The following is a 19,529-nucleotide window of genomic DNA, read 5'->3' on the forward strand; positions in this document are numbered from 1 at the left end:
GACAAGGTCTTGCCAAGTTGCCCAGGCTGGTCTTGAACCCCTGAACTCAGGCAATCCTCTCGCTTCCACCTTCCAAAGTGCTGGGTGAACCACCATGTCTGGCCTGCTTTTTTCTTTTTTTTCTTTTTTTTCGAGTTGGAGTCTCACTCAGTCGCCCAGACTAGAGTGCAGTGGCCGCTCCCGGCCACCGCAGCCTCGACCTTCTGGGCTCTGGTGATCCTTCCACCTCAGCCTTCCAAGTAGCTGGAACTACAGGCGTGTGCTACCACGCCTGGTTAATTTTTTTGATTTATTGTGGAGATGAGGTCTCACCAAGTTGCCCAGGTGGGTCTTGAATCCGCGGGCTCAGGAAATTCACTTACCTCGGCCTCCCAAAGTGCGGGATTACAGGCTGAGCCACCGAGCCTCCCTTGCTTTTTTTCTAAATAGCTCCATGTACGTTCTTTTTCCTTTAAAAGTTTCCCCTTGCCTCTATCTCCCCAGATCTGCCCATGATCCATCATGACATGCATATCCTGGATTACAATCCCTGTCATTCATTGCCAAATAAACTCTTTTCCTTGGAGAGCCTCTGTTGTTATTGTAGGTTGACCAATGAATACAACATGATGGCAGTATCATTAGGGATGAGGATCTTGAAAGTCAGTTTTCTAGGTCAACAGCTACAGCATTCCAGAAAATTAAACAGCTTCTAGAAATACTCAAGGACCTTTATTTTTCCTTTTCCAAAGTAGGGCTTCCCTTCTGTTTTATACTTTCTATTGTTCACTTTTAAAACTATGTTAATGACAAAGAACAGAGTACCATATGTTCTTACTCATAAGCGGAACTTAAACAATTATAATACTATAAGAAAGCATTTGGCAGTAATGGGAAACTGTCAGGGGAGGGGGGGGGATTGGCAGCCGAGGGAAACTGCTAGGGGAGGGAGGAGCATACCTCATCAACAAGGGTACCTGCATAATCAACGTTTGTATACCTAACCCTGAATTGTACCCTGCATCTTTATAATAAAAAAGAACTATGTTAATGAATTATAATACTAACAAAAACATAAAAGATAGGAAATATTAGAATCTATGAAAATATAAAAACTCATGAAATCTGAGTTCTTCTTATACTCCAGGAATTCTTTCTTTCAACAGCTTATAGCAGCAAGCCTTTTTCAATTGGTGCACTGAAGACTCTAGATGTGATTTCTATCAGCTGTGGTCAAGAGCACACTGCAGTGCTTACCCAGGTAATTAAAAACGTGTGGCTATTTTTTTAAGTTCCAGAGAAATGTGAACAGGGTATATGTACTAACTACTATTGAAAACAAGAGCATCTTAATCCATTCGGGCCACTATAACAAGATACCATGTACTGAGTTGCTCATAACCAATAGAAATTTATTTCGTAGCCAGGTGTGGTGGCTCATGCCTATAATCCCAGCACTTTTGAGAGGATAAGATGGGAGGATTGCTTGAGGCCAAGAGCTTGAGACCAGCCTGGACAACATAGTAAGACCTCATCTCTACAAAAACATTTAAAAACAAACAAACAAAAAACTAAGCAGTGAGGTGGCATATACCTGTTGTCCCAGCTGCTGGGGAGGCTGAGGTGGAAGGATCACTCGAGCCCAGGAGTTTGAGGCTACATTGAGCCATGATTGTGCCATTGCATTCCAGCCTGGGCAACAGAGTAAGACTCTGACTCACAAAAAGAAAGAAAGAAAGGGAGGGAGGAAAGAAGGAAGAAAGAAAGATAAAGAAGAAAAAGAAAAGAAAAGAGAGAAAAAAAAAAAAAAGATTTCTCATGGTTCTGGAGGCTGGGAAATTCAAGATCAAGGTGCCAGCAGATTTGGTATCTTGTAAGGACCAGTTTTCTGGTTCATAGATGACCATATTTTCGTTGTGTCTTCACATGGTGGAAAGGGCCAGGGGTCCCTCTAGGGCCTCTTTGTAAGGGCACTAATCCCATTCATGAGGGTTCCTTCCTCATGATCTAATCATCTTTCGAGGCCTCACCTCCTAATACTATCACATTGAGTTTAGGATTTCAGTGTATGAATTTGGGAGGAGTGTAAACATGCAGACTATAGTGTCAGATGATATTGATGTCTAGACATATTCATTCAGTGTACAAATATCTAAAGAGGAGAACCAAGCAGAAATTATGAGATTTTTTTAGAGCCTATAATAGAAGCTAATTTCAGCATTAGGAAATATTTTTAGATAACTATTAAATTAGATCAATATAGAAGCAAATCCCTTTAGCAGTTACTTGTTGACAATGTAATTCTACAGATAAAAAATATCATAGAAGCAATAAAGTATTTTTACAATTTTCAATTACCCACTTTACAGACTGGAACATACTTTCCTCCATTTCTTGTTTGGCACAGTTATGACCCAGGTTCCAGAATGTTTTCCCTCCCTGCTTGTCCTGGATTACTTCTATAGACCTAAGGAATAGGCTTGAAAACTATTTGTGTGGTTGAAATGTTTGCTTAAAAATTATAGACCGAGCGCGGTCACTCATGCCTAAAATTCCAGCACTTTGGGAGGCCAAGGTGGGAGGATGACTTGAGGCCAGGAGTTTGAGACCAGCCTGGGCAACATAAGAAGACCTTGACTCTACAAAAAATAAAATTAGCTGGGCACGGTGGCGCACACACATAGCCCCAGCTACTCAAGAGGCTGAGGTGGAAGTAACACCTCAGCTCAGGAGGTCGAGACTGCGATGAACCATGATTGCGCCACTGCACTACAGCCTGGGTGACAAAGTGAGACCCCGACTCAAAAAAAAAGTTCTATACCCCACATTATTTTTATTGTTTGTTTTAGATGCATGTCCTAAATTAGAAAACCCTCAATTGTTTGGAATATATTATTCTTAGTTGGAAGGAGAAAGCTGGTTGTTTATAATCATAGAATCATTTTTTGGAAGAGTATTTTTGGAAATATGTTCAAATAAATAAAGCAAACATATACTTAAATGTTGGTATTACTCTTGCTTGAACCAATTCATTCATTCATTCAGCAAATACTTAAGTGCTTGGTTCTTTTTTCCTCTGCTTTATTGCAGTATAATTGACAAATACAAATTATATATGTCTTTGGGGGTACAATGTGATATTCTGAAATATGTATGCATTGTGAAATGAATACCACAATCAAGCTAATTAACATATGCCTCACCTTACATAGTTATCTTTTTTCTGTGGTGAGAATATTTAAGATCTACTTATTGGCAAATCTCAAATATGTAATGTATTATTATTAACTATAGTCACCATGCCATACAATACATCCTTGAGGCACCTGGTCTTTAAAGGAATGCCAGTGATTATTCATGTTTACTGTATTAATTCTAATTCAATATTAGAAATAGTAAAGGATCTCTTCTATTTATGTAGAGTCTGTATTTCACATAATGCTCTCCTATTAACTCTCTTAGAATACTTCACTTGTAAACTTTAGTTACTTTTGTTTAAACTGAAATCAGTCTGGTTCCTCTTTTCTTTAAACAGGATGGGCAGGTGTTCACATTTGGAGACAATAGATTTGGACAGCTGGGATACAGCTGCACTGCCGGGAAGAGAGGTCCACAACGTGTGGAAGGAATTGATGGCTTCGTTTCGCAAATCGATTGTGGCAGGTAATAGACTTTTTTTTTTTTTTAGCATGGGTAGAGTGCTATATTTTATTACTTAGAAGCAACTCACGTGGAATGTTATAAAATCTTAAGACCTCCTGGGTGTGATGGCTCATGTCTGTAATCCCAGCACTTTGGAAGGCCAAGGAGGGTGGATTGCCTGAGCCTAGGGGTTCGAGACCAGCCTGGGCAACATAGTGAGACTTCTTCTCTACAATAAATCAAAAGTTAGCCAGGCATAGTAGCACATGCCTGTAGTTCCAGCTACTTAGAACGCTGAGGCTGAAGGATCACCGAAGCCTAGCAGGTCGATGCTGGGATGGCCACGAGCGTGCCACTGCACTCTAGCCTGGGTGACAGAGTGAGACCCCAACTCAAAAAAAAAAAAGAAGTAAAAAGAAGTAATGCACTCAGAGAGATGATTCGTCTTGGTCATGATTATATAACAAGCAAAATCGTAGAGGCAGAATCTGAACTCAGCTCTTCCAGGGCTGAAGTTCAGGTTCTTATCACTGTACACAGAATTAGGTTAGTGCAAGTGTCCCAGCTAATGTCTTTTAAGAGTTAAGTTCAGGCCAGGCGCAGTGGCTCAAGCCTGTAATCCCCGCACTTTGGAAGGCTGAGGTGAGAGGATTTCCTGAACTTGAGGGTTCGAGACCAGCCCAGGCAACTTTGGGAGACCTCATCTCTACAAAAAGTAAAAAATTAGCCGGTCATGGTAGCGTGCACCTGTAGTTCCGGCTACTTGGAAGGCTGAGGTGGAAGGTTCGCTAGAGCCCAGGAGGTCGGTGCTGGGGAGGCCATGAGTGTGCCACTGCACTCCACCCTGAGTGACAGAGTGAGACTCCAAGTCAAAAAAGGGTGGTTTTTGTTTTGTTTTGTTTTGTTTTTTAGTTGGAGTCTCACTCTGTCACTCAGGCTGGAGTGCAGTGGCACACTCATGGTCACCACAGCTACAGGTATGTGCTACCCACCCAGCTAATTTTTTAATTTTTTTATTGTAGAGACAAGGTTTTGCCAAGTTGCCCGGGCTGGTCTCGAACCCATTTTTCAACATTATCCTAGACATTTTATTTATTTAGTAAGAAATAATGTGTGTAGACAAAAAAATGGCTTTGCTCGGTGGCTCAGCCTGTAATCCCGCGCCTTTGGGAGGCTGAGGTGAGTGGACTGCCTGAGCCCGCGGGTTTGAGACCTGCCTGGACAACTTGACGAGACCTCATCTCTACAATAAATCGAAAATCAGCCAGGCATGGTAGCGCGCGCCTGTAATTCCGGCTACTTGGAAGGCTGAGGCAGAAGGATCGCTGGAGCCCAGTGGGTCGAGGCTGTGGTGGCCGGGAGCGGCCACTGCACTCCAGTCTGGGTGACAGAATGAAACTCCAACTCAAAATAAAAATAAAAATAAAAATTAAAAAATGCACACATTTAAAATACAAATGGCCAGACATGGTGGCTCATATCTGTAATCCCAGCACTTTGGGAGGTTGAGGCTGGAGGACATCTTGGGCCCAGGAGTTCAAGACCAGCCTGGGCAACATAGGAAGATCTCATCTCTACAAAAAATAAAAAATTAACTGGGCATGGTGGTGTGTGCCTGTAGTCCCAGCTACTAGGGAGGTTAAGGCAGGAGGATTGCCTGTGCCCAGGAAGTCGACTGTGGTGAGCTATGATCATGCGACTGCTCTCCAGTCTGGGTGACAGAGTGAGACCCCAACTCAATAATAATAATAATAATAATAATACAGAAATGATAGAAACCACAGTAAAGACCCATCAATAATATTCTATTTTTTGAGTTTGTAACCAGCTAATGTTCCCTCACCCTCTGTTTAGCCACACCCTTTGCTACCCTCTAACCCTAACATTGTGATGGGAAGCTGGGTATTTATAAAGGCAAGTCTGTGATTCTGTGTTCAGGAACATCAACTTTTTCAAAAAACATGAGTACCTGGGTCTTCATTATGGTGCATTCTCTCTCTTGTAGATACCACACCCTTGCGTACGTGCACACCACCCGTCAGGTGCTGTCCTTTGGTTGTGGGCCTAGTGGCACAAGCAACCCAGCTCCTCTGGAGACCCAAATGGAGAACTCTGACATTCACTGCCTGATTTCTGCTGATGGTATGAGTAGCCCCCAATTCAAGACTGTGTACTCATTAAAGTCACTGAAGGAGAAATATTATTCAGCTTCCTTTCAAAGGAGCCCATAGACCTGTAGGTCACTTAGGACTTTCATTTTAAATTTGTACATTGTGTACTTTTTCTTATGTAACGACCCCTGGAGTATTTTGTCATCATTGCTGAGGATTAAGGTAATAACAAAAGAAGGTCCTACCTAAGCACTGGAGCAATACACTTTTATATATTCAGTCAAACCTCTTCTAAAGCACAGCTACCTTGGCTTCATTATGTAAGTGCATGAAAAATTAAAATTTAGACTAAATGAATACAATAAGTCCTCTATGTATGAACTTTCATGTTGCAAACTTTCAAAGATGTGAATGTATGTTCACATGTTCCATCACCTTAGTTAGTTCACATGTCTGGTGTCCATTGTCACGTATGTGTGTCCTCTACAAGTGGTTGTGTTTTTGTGTACTCTACAGTACAGTAATACAGTATCTTTATTGCAAGCCCAGGATGTCTAGAAGCAAGCGTAAAAGCAGTGGTGATGTAACTAGTACTGTATAGCTGATTGTGTTAGTTGGGTACCTAGGCTAACTTTGTTGGACTTACGAACAAATTGGACTTACAAAATCACTCTTGGAACAGAACTTGTTTGTGTGTAGGGGACTTACTGTATATGACATGTAATCTGATTACAATTAATCTTTTATTATAATACTGTATGTGGGAAAAAAGAAAAAGAAAAAATTAGTCTTTTCTGCTGTTTGTAGTCAAAATTCATTTAGAAGAATATACATTGCTAATAAATAAGCAAATTTGGCTTGTTAATACATCAGGTTTATTTTTTACTTCTAAAAACCCCAAGCATGGATTTATGACTTTCTTTTAGACCTCACGAATGCTCAAGTTAAACACATTTTTGCTGGAACATACGCCAACTTTGTGACAACTCATGAGGTATCTATAACACTTTCTCTTTCTTTTAAAATTTATTTTTTCCCTAGTGTTCAGAGCAGTATTTGGAAAATTGAATTATTCATATTTATTCTGGTTTCTTACTAGAACAATATGGTCTTTTATTTTCATGCCTTTGAAAAATATATGGCCAGGCGCAGTGACTCATGCCTGTAATCCCAGCACTTTAGGAGGCAGAGGTGAGAGGATTGCTTGAGCCCAGGAATTTGAGACCAGCCTGGGCGACTTGATGAGACCTCATCTCTACAATAAATCAAAATATTAGCTGGGCATGGCAGTGCATGCCTATAGTTCCAGCTACTTGGAAGGCTGAGTTGAAAGGATCGCTGGAGCCCAGCAGGTTGATCCTGGGGTGGCCGTGAGCATGCCACTGCACTGCAGCCTGGGTGACAGAATGAGACTCCAACTCAAAAGAAAAGAAAAGAAAAGAAAAATACCATGTAATTCTTACATCCTTGTTTGTCAAGCTTCCCCCAAATTAAATTTATCACTTAATAATATTAATGGTGGTAATAACAGTAATGATTAATAACAATTGCAGTCACTGTGCATTGGGCACTAATCAGAACACTTTATTTAATGCTTATATCAACTCCAGTTGTTTTCTCCCATTTTTCAGACAAAAAAGCTGCGTCTCAGAGAGAGGAATTTACTCAAAGTTGCTCTGGTAGGTGGTAGAGCTGGATTCAATCCCAGGCAGCCTAGCCCCAAAGCTTCCACCATTATCCACCATGCTATAGTGCATTCCTAATTGTTAACAGAGAGGATTTTTTTTTTTTTTTTGAGCCAAAATTTCTGTCGCCCAGGCTGGAGTGCAGTGGCACAGTCATGACTCATATGGCCCAGGCGAGCCTTCCACCTCAGCCTCCCAGGTAGCTGGGACCACAGGGGTGCACCATGACACACATCTAATTTTTGTGTGTGTGTGTAAAGACGAGGCCTTGCTACGTTCCCCAGGCTGATCTTGAACTCCTGGGCTCAAGCAATGCCTCCCAAAACACTGGGATGACAGGTGTGAGCCACAGCACCTGGCCAAGAGAGGATTTTATTACTGTATTTCTGGGTGAGTTCTGAAGTGTTTTTATGGAAACAAAAACATACTTAGTGATTTTCTTAATTTTTCCTTTTTTTCTAATATCAAGAATGTTTGAACTTGACATGCATATAAACTCTTTCTATTTCCCTGATACACATAATGGTCTCTGTGCCGCTGTGGATAGTTAAGGGATTACCCTTTGGTTTCTTTGTCATAACTATTCCATAAACCAGTTGACAAAACTTGGGTGCCTTTTATGTCTTAGGCCTGCTCTTGGTGCTTGGGACAAATGTGATAATACAGACAAGGTCGCCCTGTTCAGAGCATTTGGACTTCACAGGAAAGACTAGGTGATAAATGAGTTAACTGCAAAATAAATACGACTTATGAGCGAGAAATAAGTACTCTGAAGAAGACAACAGGCCATTTGAGGTTGATGAGATGGGCTGCTTTAGAAATGTCTGCCAAGAAAGACCTTTTAGAGGCCATGACACTTGAACAGTCAAGCTTAGATCAGAGGAAGAACATTCAAGGCATGCATGACAGAAAGAAGGCCCGTGAGGCCGAACCTCAGTAAGAAAGGATGAAGAGCTATTTGAGAAGGATCCAGTTACGTGAAGTGGGAAGAGATCTAGAAACTTCGCTGGATATCTGAATTCGGATTTCAGGAGGACGTCAGCATTGCAATATAAACATGGCAATGATCAGCCAGACACGGTGTCTCATGCCTGTAATCCCAGCACTTTGGGAGTTTGAGATCAGCCTGGGCAGCATAATGAGACCTTTTCTCTAAAAAAAAAAAAAAATTCACTGGGCATTGTGGTGCTTGACTGTAGTCCCAGTAACTCAGGAGGCCGAGGTGGGAGGATCACCTGAGCCTAGTCAAAACTGCATTGAGCTGTGATTGTGCCACTGCACTTCAACCTGGGTGACAGAGCGAGACTCTGACTCGGTTCACCTAGAAAAGGAGAGTAAAAATGAGACGAGAAGTCAGAAAAAATCAAGCCTGAAGTCCTTCTCCATTAGAGGTCAGACAGCCGGAGAGGAGCCAGAAAAGGAGACTGAAAAGAACCAGATTCTAAGGCAGGGGAAAACCAGGAGCAAGTGGCTCATCACGCCAAGAGAAGGAAGTACTATACAGTGGTCCTCTCTTATCTACAGTTTCGCTTTCAGCGGTTTCAGTTACCCACACTCAACTGTGTTCGAAAATATTAAATGAAACATTCCAGAGATAATTCATGTTTTCTATTGCACACTGTTCTGAGTGGTGTGATGGAAACTCACACCATCCTGCTGCATCCCTTCTTCATCGTAAGAAGAAGGGATGCAATCTCTTATTGTGCCTAATTGATATATTAACTTCATCATAGGTATGTATGTGTAGGAAAAATCGGTATAGATGGAGTTTGGTACTTCAGGCATCCACTGGGGGTCCTGGGACATACTCCCCACTGATAAGGGTGGGGGGGCAATGTGTTTCCAGAAGGGGGAAGTGGTCAACCCTGTCAATCCAGCTATGAGGCCAAGTCAGAAGCGCACACAGTTCTTTCTACTTTGGTAAGATCACTTTGTTTCAGAGGCCAGAGGGTGAGATCTGACCAGAGAAAGACAGACAGAGAAGAGGAGGAGGAGCAAGCGGAAATAGTGACTGAGACAGTTCTGAGAAGTTTTGATGTGAAGGGGTGTGGAGAGCCTTGGAGGGTCTCCCATGGGGCAGACAAAGGAGTGAATAATAGCAGAAGCAATGTTGCAGAACAGGAGCGAGGAAGCAGAATCCACTGTAGACCTGGGAGGTCAGAGTAGATGTATTGATCCTGTTGCAGTGAGGAACAGTGCGGGCGAGGGTGCAGGCGAGGGGCAGATGGTGGGAAGGTGGTTTGTTCTTGCTTGATTTCTTCCATTTTTTCGGTGATGCCTGAGGCAGAGTCCCCATCTGAGCACCAGAGAGAAGTGTGGCAGGCTTAGGAGGAAAAGGATGACATGCAATAGTTGTCTCAGAGCGTGAGAAAGCAGATGGCCTCAGAGATGACCAGATGATATCGAGTGCCCATTTGAAATCCATGATCCTAGATTCCAAGTGACATCAGTCAGCACAGTTACACTGCTCTCTCCAGGGATGCTAGGCTGAGCGGATTCAATGTTGAGGAATCCAGAGTTGAGTGTAACTACAGATGGGATTTTGCTAGACAAGTACGGTAGGAAATGGACAAATGAGTGATGAGAGTGAATATAATGCTGACAAACGGCATCTAAGCTGGGTGAGGAAGACACGAGGAGGGTGTTGAATAGTGAACAAGCAGCAGGGCCAATGGATTTGGGATCCCAATACATCAACGAATCTTGGGGACCAGGCATGGTGGCTCACGCCTGTAATCCTAGCACTTTGGGAGGCTGAGGTAGGAGGACTGCTTGAGCCCAGGAGTTGGAAACCAGCCTGAACAACATAGTGAGACCTTGTGTCTACACTAAATTAAAAAATTAGCTGGACATGGTGGCGTATGCCTGTAGTCCCAGCTACTCAGGAGGCTGAGGCAGAAGGATCACTTGACTGAACTCAGGAGGTTAAGGCTGTAGTGAGCCATGATCATGCCACTGCACTCCAGCATGGGCAACAGTGAGACCTCGACTCAAAAAAAAAAAGAGTCTTGCACTAGGGGCTTCACTGGAAAGCAAGTGAATCAGAAAATGGTGTGTGGTGATCAGAGAGGAGAATGTTTCCAATAGACATTAAGGAGGCAGAACAATTGAGGATTGTAAAAGCCAGCTTCTCACCCATATCTTCTGCAGCGGTTTTCAACTAGGGATGATTTTGTGCCCCAGGAAATATTTGGCAATGTCTGGAGACATTTTAGATTGTCATAACTAAGCGGGAGATGGTGTTGGGAGTGGCTGCTTCTGGCATCTGGTGGGTAGAGGCCAGGGATGCTGCTATAATGCGCAGGACAGCCTCCTCACAACAAAGAATTATCTGACCCAAAACGTCGTTAATGTCAGTTTAGAAACTCTAGTCCAGGGCGTAGGTGACTGAAGTGGAGTAGAGAAGAGTAGAGATGAGATTAAGATCTGAGAGAAGGCCAGGCGCAGTGACTCATACCTCTAATTCCAGCACTTTGGGAGGCCGAGGTGAGAGGATTTATTGAGTCCAGTGATTCGAGACCAGCCTAGGCAACATAGCGAGATCTCATCTCTACAAAAAATAAAAAAAATTAGCCAGGCATGGTGGCGCGTGCCTGTAGTCCCAGCTACTCGAGAGGTCAAGGCAGCAGGATCCTTGGCCCAGGAGTTCGAGGCTGCAATGAGCCATGATCATGCCACTGCACTCCAGCCTGAGTGACAGTGAGACCCTAACTCAACAAAACCTCAGAGATGTAGGTGGGGGATAAATTATGTTCCTCAATTCTGAAGTTGCCAGGAATGACAGGAAGCAAGATGATGGGAATTGGTGGTGGTGAGAAAGACAGTCAGCAGGGTGCTGAAGCTTTTGATGAAGGAAGGGAAGTGACTGGGACATTAGGAGATGATTATAAAAGGAGGCAGATGATGTAGTCTGAGGTCATGCTCTTCAGGGGAGCTGGAGACTTTGAAATAGAAAATGAAGAAATGGTAGGTTAGTGCCCACAGGAGCACCTCATTGTCTTAAGGTTCCTGGAATGTGGGAGGAAAAAATTTTCCTCTTGGCTGGGCACTGCAGCTCACAGCTGTAATCCCCGCAATTTGGGAGGCCGAGGCAGGAGGATTGCTTCAGCTCAGGAATTTGAAGTCAGCCTGGCCACATCACAAGACCTCATCTCTATTTAAACAAATCAAAAAATTAGCCAGATGTGGTGGTGTGCACCTGTAGTCCCAGTTGTCAGGAGGCTGAGGCAGAAGGATTGCCTGAGCCCAGGAGGTCAAGGCTACAGTCTGTGAATGTGCCACTACACTCCAGCCTGGGTGACAGAGTAAGACCTCGATTCAAAAAAACAAAACAAAACAAACAAGCAAAAAGCCTTTCCTCTTCGTCAAACTACAGAGGACACCAGGATTCAGTGCTAGAAGCTGAAGGAAATTTTAAGAGCCGTGGCTATGTATCTTTTTCAGGAGACCTTTATTTCAGCATTAAACACAAGTGATGTGAATTTCCTGACTCTTAACAAGTTCAGGAGAAGCGTAGGTATAATTGATAGCAGAACACTAATATCTTTGGAAGACTATGTGGAAGACAGGTTTTTCTTTCCAGACGGTGACTTTTGACACTTCTGGCTGGGTTATTTGGCCTCAAGCACTATAGAGAACTATGGTTCTCAAAGTGCAGTCCTTATACCACCAACAGTGGCAACAGCTGAGACTTTGTTAGATGCAAATGAGTGAGCTCCACCCTTGACCCACAAAATCAGAAACTATATGACTGGGTCCCAGAAATCTGTACTTTAACAAGCCTACCTGAATCACCCACCAGGTGATACACATTTCAGTTTGAGAGCCACTGATATAAAAGTAAAAAATGTGTGAGTGATTAAAGGGAATAAGAAAACAAATTACTGACTGTATACCCTAATCCAAAACTTTGCATATGTAATCTAATTTAATCTTAACAAGAGCTCAGAGAGGTAGGTATGGTTTTCTCATTTTTTCCCCCTGTAAAATACAAGGTGGGACCCCAAAAATCTGGAATTAGTTTTTGGAGGGCAGGCCCCTTGTAGTACAGGCTTCCCCACTAGGTAAGTGTTCTAGGAACCCATCAGCGTCAATGTGCCAGCTAGTGTTGTTTGGGAGACTGCATTCAGCTTCAGTGAATTTTTTTTGGAGATACTTACAACACATTTGCCCATTTCATGATGGGTGATTTACACAATGTACTGCAGTGAAATTTTATTTTCTGAGTGGCAATTTTTGACCAAAAAACAGCATGACCTCCCTATTCACCCAATCTCACCCCAAGAGATTTACTTTGTCTTCCTGGATGAAAAAAGTCCTCAAAGGGAAACATTTTGCTGATGTGGAAGAGGTGAAACAAAAAACAGCTGAAGCACTAAAAGACATCCAAGTGGACAAGCAAAAATAACTTTTGAGTGGTGGAAAAAGCATCTCGATAAGTGTATTGCATCAAACAGAATATTTTGAAGGTGATTGAAGTTTAAACATGTAAGAATAAATACACAATTTTTTATAAGTAAATTCCAAGTTTTTGGGTCCCCCCATATATATAACATACAAGTTGTCATTTTAATCATTTTAAAATATACAATTCAGTGGCATCAATTACATTCACAATGTTGAACAACTCTCATCACTGTCCATCTCCAAAACTTTGTCATCACTCCAATTAAAAACCCTGTAACTATTAAATAATAGCTCCCTGGCAGCAGACCACAGACACTTTTGCTGTTGTCCTGCCCATTGTACCCTTTACAACTTATATTTCCTTTAATAAATCTACCTTTCTTAACTCAAAATAATAACAGCTCCCCTTTTCCCCCTTCTCCCAGTCCTTAACCTTTAGTCTACTTTCTGTCTCTATGAATTTGCCTATTCAAGATAATTCATAAAAGTGGAATCATACAATATTTGTCATTTTGTGTCTGGCTTGTTTCATTCAATACAGCTTTCAAATTCATTCATGTTGTAGCATGTATCAGAATTTCATTCCTTTTTAAGTCTAAGTAATATTTAATAGCAGGTATATTTTGTTTATCCATTTTTCCTTCTTTTCTTTTCTTTTTTTTGGAGTCAGGGTCTCTGTCACCCAGTCACCCAATCACCCAGACTGGAGTGCTGTGACATTATCACAGCTCACTGCAGCCTTGACCTCCTAGGCTGAGGCGATCCTCTCTCCCCAGCCTCCCAAGTAGATGGGACTACAGTCACATGCCACCATGCCCAGCTAATTTTTTTTTATTTTTTAACAGAGATAAGGTCTCTCTATTGTTGCCCAGGCTGGTCTTGAACTCTTGGGCTTAAGCAATCCTCCGGCCTAAGCTTCCCAAAGTGTTGGTATTATAGGTGTGAGCCACCACACCTGGCCCCATTCATTTGTTGGTGGACACTTGGGTTGTTTCCATCTCTTACCTATTGTGAATAATGCTACAGTGGATATTGATTAAGTCTTTGAGACCCTGTTTTCAATTCTTCAGTGTTATCCCTCCTCCACCCCTCTTCTTAAGTGTTATCCCTCCTTATTTATTTATTTATTTATTTATTTATTTATTTATTTGAGTTGGAGTCTCACTCTGTCGCCCAGACTGGAGTGGCCACCGCTCCCCACCACCGCAGCCTCGATCGGTTGGGCTCCGGCAATCCTTCCGCCTTACCTTCCGAGTAGCTGGAATTACAGGCAAGCGCTACCACGCCTGGCTGATTTTTTGATTTATTGTAGAGATGAAGTCTTGCTGCCCAGGAGGGTCGCGAGCCTCCCAAAGGCACGGGATTACAGGCTGAGCCACTGAGCCCGGCTGCCCCCCCCTCACTTTTTTAGTTGGGGTCTCACTGTGTCTCCCATACTGGAGTGCAGTGGCACAGCTTACTGCAACCTCAATCCCCCACACTCAGGTTATCCTTTGGCCTCAGCCTCCCAAGTAACTGTGACCACAGGTATGCGCTATCATGCCTAGCTAATTTTTTTACCTTCTGTAAAGATGAAATATCACTATGTTGCCCAGCCTGGTCTTGAACTACTGGGCTCTAGCGATCCTCCCATCTCTGCCTTCCAAACTGCTGAGATTGCAGGTATGAGCCACTCTTCCTGGCCTTTCTTTTGAATGATGAAATTAAGGCTCAGACCAAGCAAAGTAATCCAGGCAAGGAAGCAAAACACCTGGGCCAGCCTGATACCAAATCTCCTCCACCAGACACCACTGCCTGTGTGGAGCCCAAATATCGCTCATGTTACATGCTTCCAGGATCATTTATTATTTGTATGTACGTGTGCTCCTGATCATTCTTGTTTTTTTTTTCTTTCTTGAAGGATACTATTTCCACGAGTGCTTCCAGGAAAACCCTGCCAGAAATAAGCCGAATTAGGCAGTGCACTGTAGATAACTGGATAGCAGTGAAAAGAAGTGAATTTAATAAAGTGACTAAAAGGTGACTCTGACAAAAGATAAACCACTTATATCTAGTTCTGAAGCTTTAATCATTTTATCCTAGATATAAGGAAGAGAGTTTGGCTTTGTTGAGCTGGTATTTGCATATATAAAAAGATATAAATTTATTAAAATATAGATATATAAAATATGTAAGTATACGGGGGTGCCAAAAAAGTATGCACATTTTAAGTATAACATTCACTCAAAAGATGGCCTTCATTGAATGAATGCCACTGTCACCATGCAACAAGCAGGACAGTCAAAGAAAATGGCAGAAGCACAGATGAGTGAACATCATACTACACATCTCTACCATAATTCAATTTAGCTTCAAAAGGTAATACATAGATAACATCTCTTAAAAGGTGTATACATTTTTTGACACCCTCGGTATAACACCACCATAAGTTGTAATTCCTAGTTAATATTGTCTACTTCTGCCACCCCCTTTTAGTTTGAATAGGTCATGAATGTATTCATTCATTCATATTTTACTTAAAATATAAATAAAAAAATATATTGAGAACATGTGGAGCCAGACTTGGTGGCTCAGACTGTAATCCCAGCACTTTGGGGGACTAAGGCAAGTAGATTGCCTGAGTCTGAGGGCTCGAGACCAACCCAGGCAACTTGGCGAGACCTCGTCTTTACAGTAAATCAAAAAAGAAAAAAAAAATTATCTGGGCACAGTAGCACGTGCCTGTAGTTCTGGCTACTTGGAAGACTGAGGTGGAAGGATCGCCAGAGCCCAGCAGGTTAATGGCCATGAGTGTGCCACTGCACTCCAGCCCGGGCGATGGAGTAAGACTCCAACTCAAAAAAAAAAAAGAGAACATGTGATAACCCAAGTACATTGCTAGGTGAAGGGGATGCACACACACAAAAAAGCCCATGAAGCCTTCAGTAAGATGGGCCGTTTTCACATCTTTATAGTTTTCTCTCTGGAGTTCTGTGAGTTTTCATTTTCAGAGGGATGGATTTAAATTTAGATGGCTTGAACAAGTCACCTATAAATGGACTTCGGTGAGATTTAGCAATAATATGCACAAAGTATAACCAGAAATGGGGAGACTCTGAAGAGACTAGTTATTTTCATTAATAGTGATTCCACATCATCAGTTATTTATTCAGACATAATAGAATTTGCAAAGGCTTGCTTTTATATCATGTTGTGACTTACCCCTTGTCATTACTTTTGCAGTGAAATTGAAATGGTATTTTCATCTCCTGCTTGTCTGACTGCAAGTTTTTTAAAGAAAAGGTAATACTTATATGAGATTTACCTTCATTTAAAACACTAGGGAATATCTAAAATGAAATGTTTCAAGTCAGTTTAATTTGTGAATTTTGTTATCTGTGCACACAAAGTCCAACGTAGGGAACTCTGGAGATTGTTAGAGAAATCTTTCCTTTTATAAAGTAATTTATAAAAAGATCTAAGATTTATTAATATATAAATATATAAAAAACAAAATGTGTAAATATATAAAACCATACGTTTTAATTTGTAATTCCTAACTAACATTGCTTGCTTCCTCCACACTGCCTTTCTGTTATCTGATTAGAAGGAACAGTGTTTTTCCAGGATCTTTGTATCTACAATTGATCAGCTAAATTTAACATTACTTACTTAGAGGTCAAGGATGTACTTTACAGTTCTTACTGTGTGAGGTCAATAAGGAAAATAGATCTCATTTATTTTGTCTTTAACTTTCTGCTACAGAGGAAAATCTAATCTCATTTCTGTTTGGCTTAACACTTGGTCTGATCTAAGAGTTTACACGATTTCCTTAGCCTGGGCAACATAGCGAGATCTCGTCTCTACAAAAAATAAAAAAACTAGCTGGGCATGTGGCGTGTTCCTGTAGTCCTAGCTACTCAGGAGGCTGAGGTGGAAGGATCACCTGAGCCCAGGAGGTCCAGGCTGTGATCAACCGTGACTGTGTCACCGCACTCTGGGCAACAGAGTGAGACCCTGTCTACTTCAAAAAAACTAACAATAACAACAACAACAACAAAAACCAATTCCTTTAATGCTCAGTATTTGGGTCTTCAATTTCTGCCCTTTCTTCCAGGTTCGCCAATAAGGGAGGAAAAGGAGGAATAGTAGTATGTGCGTGTGTGTGTGGGGGGGTGGGTGTCTCAGGCTGTCCTCCGCCTTTTCTGAAGGCTTATGTCTGCTGCCCTGTCTGCAGATGGTGTAACTCATTCCAGTTCTCCTTTGCCTAGTCAGGTCCTGTTCCTCCCTTGTGAACTTGGTCTCAGGTGTGCTCACTGGTTCAGAAAATGGTGGTACATGCCTTGTACCCCTACCTTGAACCCAGTTACTATTTCTTGCCCCAGCATAACTCTGTGGCCCAGGCTGGAGTGTAGTGGCATGGTCACGACCACTGAAGCCTCAATCTCCTGGGCAGTCTTTCCGCTTCAGCCTTCCAAGTAGCTGGAATCACCGGCACATACCGCCATAACCAGCTAACTTTTTTGATTTATTGTAGAGACGAGGTCTCACCAAGTTGCTCAGGTTGATCTCGAACCCCTAGACTCAGGCAGTATTCTCGCCTCTCAAAGTGCTGGGATTACTGGCATGAGCCACCACCCGTGGCCAATAATATGATCTTTCTAAAGTAGAAAAGTATCCAGCTCGCTTCCCAAGAGTGAGGGACTCACCAGATGCGAAAAGCTGCAAAGGATAATATAGGAGGAGGACCGCAAAAAAACCCAGAATTATCTTTGTAGGGTGGAGTCCTTGTAGTACAGGATTCCTCCTCTAGTTAAGTGTTCTAGGAACCCATTGGCATCAGTGTACCAGCTAGTGTTGTTGTGAGAGACTGTGTTTGGCTTCAGAGACTTTTTTTTTTGGAGATTATTTCTACGTGTTTGCCCATTTCATGATGGGTGATTTATGAGCACACCTGCCCACACTGCGCTGAGTATTCAGCAGTTTTGGACCAAAACCGGCATGACCCCCGTGCCCCACCCTCCCTATTCATCTGATCTCTCCCTGAGAGACTTTTTTTTGTTTCCCCCATGAAGAAAGTCCTCAAAGGGGAACATTTGGCTGATGTGGGAGAGGTGAAACAAAAAACGGCAGAAGCACTAAAAGGCATCCAAATGGACAAGTTCAGAAATTGTTTTGAGCATTAGAAAAATAATCTCAGTAGGTTTATTGCATCAAACAGAGAGGACTTTGAAAGTGACTGAAGTTCAAATGTGTAAGAATAAATACACAACTTTCTATAAATAAATTCCCCCCTCATATTTTAAGGAGAAATTTGGAATACTTTGTTCTAGTACTGCATAAATATTTCAGTCTTGATGTTACTATTGATCAGGTAATTCAGCAAGCATAATATATTTCTTGATAATGCATTACAAAAGAATTGTTAGATTTGTCCAATACTGACTCTTCAAATATCATTGAAACATCATTGATAAGACAGGCCAGGAGAACACCCGGCCAGCGTTTTCATGGTGCTTCTGAGAGAAAAGACCAGGTTAGAGGGTACTGAGAATTGGGAGTTTGATTTCAGTGTAGGAAGGGGAGGCTACTGGCTTGATAAGGATTGGACAAATATATAACTATCTGAGATGGATAGAAACAGCAAGGTGAGGATTTTGAGGTAAGAGATTCAAAGGATCTGCAGGCACAATGTTAATGCTTCCCACTGAAGAGTTACTGGGTCTTTCAGGAAGTTCCTATAATGGACAGTCAAGCTGTTTGCCCGGGTGAAAGTTTCTTGGAATGGGAAAGTTGTGTTCATGAAAACAACGCAATTGCAAAGTTATGTAACTACAAATGATTCTGTATGTGGGTGGTAGGTAGTTTCAGTTCTCTATGTACAAGCTGAAAGTACTGGCAGATGCTGTCAGTTCTCAGACTTAGCATAGAAAATTGTGCTAATACTGCAGCCTAGACTTGATGCAGCTACCGTAGAGATAATAAATTGTTATCTCCTCTCTTTTATCAAGGAGAACATAACATTTACACATTTTTTTTGGTTGAGTAAGTTGATTATTTGGAAAAGAGGCAAGTTTTAAAAAAAAAGTTTTCATCTTATAAGTAATAAAATAAAACAACAAATGACATATGAAGTTTAGAAATATCTGTTTCCATCTGTTTATGTGGGGTTTTTTTTGGTTTGTTTTTCCATTTCTTGTATCCAAAGCGGAACTGGAGAAATTTCCATTGATGTGGACTTACAGATGGCAAAAGAAACCTTCGAGAAGTTAACAAAAAGTGAACAGATTTCTTCCACGGTAATAGTCAATACTTACATGAGATTTAAAACAATAGAATTTCTTTACAAGAATAAATATGATTGCAGTTTAATGTTGTTGGGAGCTAGGTTAGAGGGGACTTATGATTGGGGCTGGAATAGAAGGCTGCTGTTCATATGAAGTTATATACCAGTTACTTCAGTAGGTATGGCATTTATTTTTATTGAACCCTGCAATGTACAAGAGATACAATATTTTTCTTTTTTTTTTTTTTTTGAGTCAAGATTTCATTCTGAGCTGGGCTCAGTGGCTCAGCCTGTAATCCTGCGCCTTGGGAGGCTGAGGTGAGTGGATTGCCGGAGCCCGCGGGTTTGAGACCCGCCTGGGAAACTTGGCGAGACCTCATCTCTCTACAATAAATCAAAAATTAGCCGGGCGTGGTAGTGTGCGCCTGTAGTTCCAGCTAC

At 41.9% G+C, this 19,529-nt stretch overlaps 1 protein-coding gene across 2 annotated transcripts in view; it reads left to right on the top strand.

Moving 5' to 3' along the window:
* HERC6 (HECT and RLD domain containing E3 ubiquitin protein ligase family member 6) overlaps positions 1–19,529 on the top strand; it is a 74,303-nt gene that overhangs the window by 15,746 nt on the left and 39,028 nt on the right. For both annotated transcript variants that reach the window (XM_008057501.2, XM_021712044.1), the window contains exons 5-11: positions 1,146–1,240; positions 3,515–3,642; positions 5,627–5,763; positions 6,659–6,726; positions 14,724–14,842; positions 16,046–16,105; positions 19,011–19,101. In XM_008057501.2, coding sequence (XP_008055692.1) covers positions 1,146–1,240; positions 3,515–3,642; positions 5,627–5,763; positions 6,659–6,726; positions 14,724–14,842; positions 16,046–16,105; positions 19,011–19,101 — 698 coding nt within the window. The remainder of the gene's footprint in view (positions 1–1,145; positions 1,241–3,514; positions 3,643–5,626; positions 5,764–6,658; positions 6,727–14,723; positions 14,843–16,045; positions 16,106–19,010; positions 19,102–19,529) is intronic.

The sequence above is a fragment of the Carlito syrichta genome, unplaced genomic scaffold, assembly GCF_000164805.1.
Source record: "Carlito syrichta isolate Samal-C Ts95f unplaced genomic scaffold, Tarsius_syrichta-2.0.1 Scaffold303036, whole genome shotgun sequence".
In the NCBI taxonomy this organism is placed as follows: domain Eukaryota; kingdom Metazoa; phylum Chordata; class Mammalia; order Primates; family Tarsiidae; genus Carlito; species Carlito syrichta.